At 34.5% G+C, this 8,376-nt stretch overlaps 2 protein-coding genes across 2 annotated transcripts; both read right to left on the bottom strand.

Annotated features, from left to right (window-relative positions):
- Positions 1 to 2,476: 2,476 nt before the first annotated feature.
- vent (ventral expressed homeobox) lies at positions 2,477 to 4,321 on the bottom strand. Its single transcript, XM_052572131.1, has 3 exons — positions 3,944 to 4,321; positions 3,666 to 3,856; positions 2,477 to 2,893 (listed from the first exon to the last, which is right to left on the bottom strand). Exons 1-3 carry the CDS (start codon positions 4,110 to 4,112, stop codon positions 2,687 to 2,689), a joined length of 567 nt encoding a protein of 188 aa, XP_052428091.1. The 5' UTR covers positions 4,113 to 4,321; the 3' UTR covers positions 2,477 to 2,686.
- A 1,843-nt stretch (positions 4,322 to 6,164) lies between these two features.
- On the bottom strand, positions 6,165 to 7,732 carry vox (ventral homeobox). The gene is made up of 3 exons (XM_052572132.1): positions 7,455 to 7,732; positions 7,136 to 7,368; positions 6,165 to 6,798 (listed from the first exon to the last, which is right to left on the bottom strand). The coding sequence occupies exons 1-3, from the start codon at positions 7,711 to 7,713 to the stop codon at positions 6,571 to 6,573; spliced, it is 720 nt and encodes a 239-aa protein (XP_052428092.1). The 5' UTR covers positions 7,714 to 7,732; the 3' UTR covers positions 6,165 to 6,570.
- Between the last annotated feature and the right edge of the window lie 644 nt (positions 7,733 to 8,376).

The following is an 8,376-nucleotide window of genomic DNA, read 5'->3' as shown; positions in this document are numbered from 1 at the left end:
AAAATAAAATAAAATAAATACAATTATCAAAAAGACTATATATATATATATATATATATATATATATATATATATATATATATATATATATATATATATATATATATATATATATATATATATGTATATTTTATTTTTACTTTTTTATTTTTTTAATAAATTATTAACAATATTACACCATTAATTAACATTAATTAACACCAGTATTAACAAGCTCTACACCATTAATTCTTTCCCCCACAATTTGTGCATCCTGTTAAATTGCTAATCAAAAAATTATATCTGACCCATTTGTAAGGCTGTTTCTACTTTTGTACAGTGCACAGTTTCTAAACACGACGGATTAACAGCACCATCAGCACCTGCTCATTCATCACAATAACACTGAACAATTAAAGAATCATCCAGAGGAACTGTGAAGAGCTTTAGATCTGTTGATGATAATCATCCCTTTCACACGTATTGTTTGTTTCAAGCCTCACAGAAATGAGCCGATGTTCATATTCATGCAGTAAGGCAGCATTGCCCCCCTGTGGACACACACACATACACACGTACACACGGAGACACGCACGTGAACACACAGGCACATGCACACACACATCTACAGAACTACTGGGTTACAAACTTCAATATTTTACTAATATATTTTAAAAACCCTTTTAATGAAAGTTGCATCATGCCAAAAGCCATAACTATATCAACAGATCTGTAACTAACTACATTTTAAAGCAATTTTTTAAACTTTATAAGTTTCCTTGTCAAGATGTCAATTTAAGGTCTGAAAGTATTCAATAATATTTGTTTTCTTACCTTTTATCGTCTGAGCTGGTAAAAATTAATTTCCAAACCAGTCCTGAAGTCCTCAAATGTAGGTTTAAACACATCTGCCTGAAAACAAACAAACAAACAAACAAATAAATAAATAAATAAATATGACTACTACTACTACTACTACTACTACTAATAATAATAATAATAATAGTTATATTAATGATAATAACAAAAAATATATTATTATTATTATTATTATTATTATTATTATTATTAGCTTTAGAAGAGTTCACTAGCAAAAATCATTTTAAATATTTTTTTTATAGTTGAAATATCTGGGTGATTGAAGCTTACCTTTTAAAACATATTCTACCAAATATTGGTTAACCTGGTATCCACAGCAACGGGAAGGTTAAAAAATAAAAAATAAAATAAAATAAAATAAAAATAACAATATACCAACAAATAAAATAAAATAAAATATCAGAATGGGAGAAATCACTGTTTTCCATTAAACACATCAAATTCAACAATGAGATGGACATTTAAATACTACTACTAATAATAAAAAGCCAACGTCATTTTGTTTATATAAATAAATAAATAAACAAACAAATAAATTAATAAATACAAGTTTGAAAAGACAAGATGTTGCAGCACAAAACCCTGAAATGTGTCAAACACACATACTCCTAGTAAATCCTATACATTTAAGATAGCGTAAGATGAGTAAAAATAGTTGATATACAAGCAGAATAAAAAAAAAGGCAACAAAAACAGCAACAACATCTAAAACATGTGTATATAAATACTACAGATACACAGAAATGGCATCCTAATCGAGCACCTGTTCGTTATCTATACAACTGCTTTAGAGCATGCTGCTTAGTTTTACTCCTGGGTTTACTCCAGCACATGTCTTGTGATGCTGAAGAGAGTTAGAAGGTTTTGGAGCCACAGGCAGGAAACAACTGAGTATTTTAGTAAGAGTATGTGTTAATGTGGGCGTCCCATGACAAGTCAGGGGATATTTGAACTCCAATCAGTTTAAAGGTGGAAACTCTACTAATTGCATGACCTGAAATAACAGGAGAGTGAGAGAATTGAATGTTGTCCTCTCTTCTGGCACTAACTACCACTTCCACAAACTTCCCTCAAATTTAAATCCCTGTCCCCTGATTCCAGGTGAGTCCAGGTAAGATCCCATTAGAAACTCTGTGATTGTTCGATCATCAGCATATTTCACAGGGATTACATTTCACAGGGATCACAGGGAGGCAAATATGAGTCCAGGCCATTTATGCATATGATAAAACAGCAGAGGTTATAGAAGTCCCCCTTGAGGGACACCATGAAACTGAAAAGGAGTTTTATGCTTTTTATTTATCATTTAGTTTTATAGAGGCACTTTTATAAATTACATTGCATATCCCAAAAAATAAATAATTATAAATATTTTTAATTAGACAAATAAAATTACATTTGTTATTATAGTTTTCTTAAACATGTTTTAACTGGTTCTAACGATTTGATTAAAATATAATAAAATAAATAATAAAATAAATAATAAATAAATAAATACAATTATATAAATATAATTAGGAAGTACAATAATGTACTGTAACATATCTCTCTCTGTTTATATATATGTAAGACTAAATTATGGTATAGACTCGACTGATGCAATGAAAGGATAAGAAGCTTGATTCAAAGCATTTTCTTTTTTATTTTATGGGATTTTTCAGATTTTGAGAAAAAACAATATTTATGTACATATACAATTTGTTTATAGAACTACATACAGTGCTTGCATTTATATTTTGTTTATTAAAAACCCTGATTTAGGGGATTTTTATACATTTTTATATTATGTCAAGATTATAGATTATATCCAATCATTAAAAAAGGTGGTTTAAAAGTAGCAGGAGGGGAACAGCATCTGTGGCGGGAGTTGTCGCGCGGGAATTTGTTGAGGGAAATAGAGGCGCGAGTGCTGTCCGCTAGCGGTGTAGTGCTGAAATGACGTCAGCGGCGGAAGCACAACAAAAAACTCGGCTGCGCGCGCGTCCTGAACTTCCCGCTTCAGCTTCATCCGTCTGTTCTGGAACCATGTTTTCACCTTAAATAAACAAATGAATACATAAATAAATAACATAAACATCCACTTTCAATATTATGTTTCACAAAGGAGACACTAAAATATTCACGAGTTAAGAACAATTTAACTAATGCATGCGATTTATTTGCTTGCAAAATTCCACATAAAGATTACATGAATTAAACTCTCTAAGAACAAAAAAAAATAATAATAATATAAAAAATACATTTTTTAAAAATAAATCTAAAATATTTATGGTCTGCTCTTAGCAACTTTTAATCAAGAAAAACTTTTTTTATGTATATTTACTGAAGACCAAAAATCTGTAGAACCTATAATTCAAAATAAATAAATAAATAAACTAACAACTAACTTACTAATTAATTTAAATTATAAAGTATTTATTTATATACGTTGCATTATAAGTTCATTATAAATACATAAATGCAGAATTAATGTACATTTTAAAACATTTAATGATTTATTTATGTTGCATTATGGGGTTATTATAAATAAATAAATAGTGCGTTGCATGTACTGCATAAAAAATAAATATTTTTTTGAATTTATATATATATATATATATATATATATATATATATATATATATATATATATATATATATATATATATATATATATATATATATATATATATATATATAAAGACATGATATATTGCAGTTCTCATGAATAGGCCAGATGTGTGACAAATGCAAAAGACTCTTTATGAACATAAGTTCAACAAATACAGTATCTGCTGTCACATCCAGAAATCTCATGCCGTGCACACCTGTGTTTCAGACAGCTGCAGTTTCTCCGCTATCCTGCGTCTCTGAGTCGCTCCGAGGTACTTGTGTTTGCTGAAGCTCTTCTCCAGACGCGAGATCTGCTCCGAGCTGAACTTGGTTCTGACGCGCCGCTGTGACGCGGACTCTCCTTCGCTCTCATCGCTCTCAGAGGCCGAGGAGTAGCCACAGCTGTCTGATACGAGAGAAAACGACCTGTTAGATCCATCACCAACCCAGAAACACACTGAACAGTTACTGAACACCAGAAGCTCGTACTTACTTGTAGGAGAAGACAGGGCCTTGGTTTCTCCTTCTCCAAGCGTTTCTGAAGACGCGTGACGAGCATCACTGAACTCATCACGAGCGCTTACTGTGACTCGTTTCTCCTGCTCCAGATCTTGAGCATGGAAGCTCTGGGACAACCACTCCACGGAGAACGTCTTGAACATGATGTTTCCTAATAATTTGATCAGCTGTAGCTCATCTGGTCAGTGGCCTGACTTTATAGGAGCTTCTCCGCTCATCTGCATGAGTAAAGCGACTCTCAGCGGAATTATAACTCTGTAATTGAAGTTAATGGGTGTCGCAATGGGCTTGTTCACACGTTCGGTGTACTTGTGATATCCAGGCGCCAGCGAGTCTGAGCACCTCGTGTGTTCACCTCAAGTACCTGAGAAGAGTCATCAATGCACTGATACAATCAATTGACGGAGAGCAACATCATCCACTCAAGACAAGCGTCATCCATCGGCAGATAACGGGGAGATGAAAGAGAGGGCGGCTTTGGGCGGATCACTGTCGGATTAACTCTTGATCCCCATTATGTGTCAATTCAGCAGGCTTGTTTATTACATTAAATGCATCTTCGCATATTATGGGTCTGAGTGTCTCCTCCTTTGCCTTCTGTCACTGGAAGGCTATGAAAGCGTTTTACTTCTAATGGCAAGCGTTGAAATACGTCTCTGGCGGCTCACAAACTCACACATGAGATGCTAAATTATAAAGCTACCCCTGGATAGTTGAGTGCATTTTAAGAATGCATGTCAGAAGTTGAAAATGAAAATTAGACATTAGTTAAAATTACATTTAAAATCAATGAGATAAATTCCATCCACATGTTCAGTTTTATTAAAAACACTTATGTTGCATAAGTTCAACAGAATCTGTTGCTTCTTAAAGGAAAAAAAACACAGCTACTGATGATGAATTCAGTCAATGTACAAAATACTTACATGAGGAATCCAGAATTCAACATAAACAAACAAACAAATAAATAAATGTTGATTTAACAAACCCAGAAACAAAATACTTATCTAAAGAACCTACAATGTAACATCAAGATCTAACTTAATTTACTTACTTACTGGTGATTTGGTGAATCCAGAAACCAAAATACTCATTTGAAGAACCTATGCAACAATAAATAAATTAATAAATGAAATGATTGTATCATATAATGTTGCATTCCATGTTCAAATAAATAATTTACTTGTTTTACTTGTGATTTTATATAAAGAAACCAAAACATGCATCCGAAGAACCTAATGCAACAATAAATAGATGACAGATGGATAAACTGATTATATTGTATTTTATGTAATACATAATGTCGTGACACTTACATGCATACTTATTTATTATTAATGATTTAATGAATCCATAAACCAAAATACTCCCCTGAAGAAACTATAATGCAAGATACATCATTATATATTTTTTTGCATTATTACTTTAGACTATTATTATAATTGCATCAGAACTTTAATAATGGTGTGCAGTAGATAAAATCGTCAATCTATGAAACCTGCAAAAATGATTTATTTTGCAAAATGATTAGGAGTTATTAATCTCCACTGGCCTTCAGTGGCGAGTTTTAGTTAGTCTTAATGTTATCATGGGGTTGATATTAGAGGGAGATCAATACTCACACACACACACACACACACAGAGCCCAGACACACTGGAGCCAGTCTGTTGAGAGTGTAAACTCATCAATGGGCGACTTAATTAGGACTAATTGTTGACCATGATCTGCTCGTTAGGTCTCGTTTGAAGTGCGCGGGGTCGCGCGCAGTGTGAGGCCGCAGATCAATGCATTGATGGGTTTGTTAAGGGTTTCTTTGGCGCCTACATTTGATTTAAATATCACTCACATTATTGTAGGAGTATATGCAACCTCCTTATCCATGTGGCAACAAAGAGCATCTTAAATACCCAGTGAAAAATAACAATTTTAAAAAGAAGCATGCATATTGTTCTTTGGGTAGTGTTGATTTGCATTATATTTCTGTGTGGGACAGTAACTAGCTTCAGTTTGTAAATTTTACTTGGTAATAATGTGAGCCTGTATGTATGCTATTCTTTATAAACTATGGGGGGAAACTTAAATGAAGAAGATTTTTCTTTACATTGTGGGTCTTAACAAAAAAGCCATGGTAAATCACTGATATAAGTAAATAAAACATGACGATTTAATAAATCCAGAAACGTAAAATGCAACATTTTATTGATGGCATTTGGTTGCTGATGATAAATAATTTACTTTAACTTATGCAAAGTATGTGACATGATCCAAGAAAACACTGAATTCCTGAATAAAGTCTAAATGGAGTCACTCAGTTGAGTGCATGTCACAGTATCTGTAGACTTCAAAGGAAACTGATTAAGATGAAACGCATTTGAACAACAGATATTTCAGATCGATTCACTTCTCAAACCAATCTTATCAGATGAACACGGACAAATCACCAGGAACGCAAACTTAGCTATTGAACATACTTTATTTCTGATAATAAATAAACTCTTCTATTCAATTAAACATTACAAAAAACATAACTGTACATATATTGAGATATTGCACACAGAATTTAAGTGTTTCAGAGGATTGGGTCTCTGGATGTGTCTTCTTCAGAAGTAATGCTGCCTGGGCATCACGAGCTGATGATGAGAAACCAGCGGCATCATCTGCTGCATCAGCGCGCTGGGAGGCGGAAACGGAAGTCGCTGTCTGTTGTAGCATTGGTACTGAACCGGAAGCACGTGCGAAAGAACCATATTAGGCAGCAGATAGTCCGCGCGCATCTCCTGCACTTCCCGCTTCAGCTTCATCCTGCGGTTCTGGAACCAAGTTCTGACCTGAAGAACAAGAAGATACATTTAAAATGCGTTCTATTTTTCATAAAGTTACTTTTGTTCTGACTTTAAGAACAAAAAACGTTAATTCTGTTCTGATCTAAATAACAAACAGATACATTTAAAATGCGTTCTACTTTTCAAAAAGTTACTTTTCGAATAATTTCAAATAGGATTATTGGAAGAAGCCTTTGTTACAAGAAAAAAAAATCATTCAGTGTTATTTGCCTATTCCATGACATTTTGTAAAACTGGTTAGTCTTCTCGGTGTATAAGAGAAGGCTTTATATTCTCATTAATGCATTTGGAGAAAGCCCAGGGTTTAATGCGCGCGCCTCACCTGAGTTTCTGACAGATTGAGTTTCAAAGCCGTTTTCACTCTCTCTCCCGCGTCCAAGTATTTGTGCTTGGTGAAGATTTTCTCCAGTTTGTCGATCTGTTCCGGAGTGAATTTGGTTCTGATTCTTCGCGTGGCCGCGTCTTTCTCGGTCTCGTGCGCATCTTCGACGGACGCGCATTCAGACGCGGTTGCTTCGCTCTCGTAACCTGACGAATACCCGCTGTTTTCTGAAACTGAACATGTAATTAAGCATTAAAACACGCTCTGTTGTCATTCACACGAATAAAAACTGAAAATACATTGAAGCGCGTAAACTTACAGCTTGGAGATGAGCAGCTTCTTTGGGTAACAGGGGTTGTGCCCTCCTTCTCTTTACCGGTCTCTGGTTTCTCTTCAGCTTTCTTGTTAACCTTTGGTTTTGGCTGCAAATAAACCTTGTCATATGATGTAGGAGGTCTCGGTTGAACCACGCACGGTACGTGTGGCCTGTGCGTCTGTTTCTCCGGCTCCAGAACGTCTTGATGCGGCGAATCGTGAAAGCTTTGGGCGAGCCAGTCCACAGAAAACTTCTTGACCATGATTGCTGTCTGTGTGTCTCAGGACGTGAATCTATCCGAGTACAATCCAAGAGTGTTTGTCAGGCCTCCAGAAGCGGCCTGGATATATATAGGCCCATCCCGCATTACATTAACATATGCATGGAGGAGTTAACGCCTGATCGATTCTCAATCATTAGGCCTAATGGGTCGTTATTGAAGTATTTACACATCCTGTGATTGTGTGAAAGCCTGGCGCCAGCTTGTCTGTGGGAACCTCTGGCTCATCCAGCTGTCTGCATTGATGGAGTGTCAGAACAACTGGATCTGAGTGGCGCATCTAAGGAATAATTGCAACTATTATACTGAGAATTTAAAGCTTATAGCCAAGAAACCTAAAAACAATGACCTTAAAAGATTAGTAAAACTTTGTCAATATTTTACACCAATTGTTAATGTAATTGATAATCATATTATTGTATTTTGACTCTTATATCATGCGAAATAGGCGTTGATTGCTTATATATGACGGTTTAAATATTGTGCAGCACAACTGTTTTCAACATTGATAATAATCAGAAATGATTCTTGAGGAGCAAATCAGCATATTTTCATGATTTCTGAAGATCATGTGACACGGAAGACTGGAGGAAAATCATATAAAATAATGACATAGAAAACAGAAATTGTTATAAGTCACAACAT

Source organism: Carassius gibelio, chromosome B13 (genome assembly GCF_023724105.1).
Source record: "Carassius gibelio isolate Cgi1373 ecotype wild population from Czech Republic chromosome B13, carGib1.2-hapl.c, whole genome shotgun sequence".
Taxonomy (NCBI): Eukaryota; Metazoa; Chordata; class Actinopteri; order Cypriniformes; family Cyprinidae; genus Carassius; species Carassius gibelio.
The sequence above is the reverse complement of the archived record's forward strand: the minus strand, read 5'-3'. Positions and strand labels throughout refer to the sequence as shown.

What these genes read in the sequence shown, in the direction of transcription:
- vent (XM_052572131.1), bottom strand. Translation starts at nt 4,112, where the DNA reads ATGTTCAAGACGTTCTCCGTGGAGTGGTTGTCCCAGAGCTTCCATGCT. An exon ending in GGCCCTGTCTTCTCCTACAA is followed by an intron (nt 3,857 to 3,943) that starts GTAAGTACGAGC and finishes CTCTCGTATCAG; the next exon opens with ACAGCTGTGGCTACTCCTCG. An exon ending in TGCAGCTGTCTGAAACACAG is followed by an intron (nt 2,894 to 3,665) that starts GTGTGCACGGCA and finishes TGTTTATTTAAG; the next exon opens with GTGAAAACATGGTTCCAGAA.
- vox (XM_052572132.1), bottom strand. Translation starts at nt 7,713, where the DNA reads ATGGTCAAGAAGTTTTCTGTGGACTGGCTCGCCCAAAGCTTTCACGAT. An exon ending in AAGCTGCTCATCTCCAAGCT is followed by an intron (nt 7,369 to 7,454) that starts GTAAGTTTACGC and finishes TTACATGTTCAG; the next exon opens with TTTCAGAAAACAGCGGGTAT. An exon ending in TCAATCTGTCAGAAACTCAG is followed by an intron (nt 6,799 to 7,135) that starts GTGAGGCGCGCG and finishes CTTGTTCTTCAG; the next exon opens with GTCAGAACTTGGTTCCAGAA.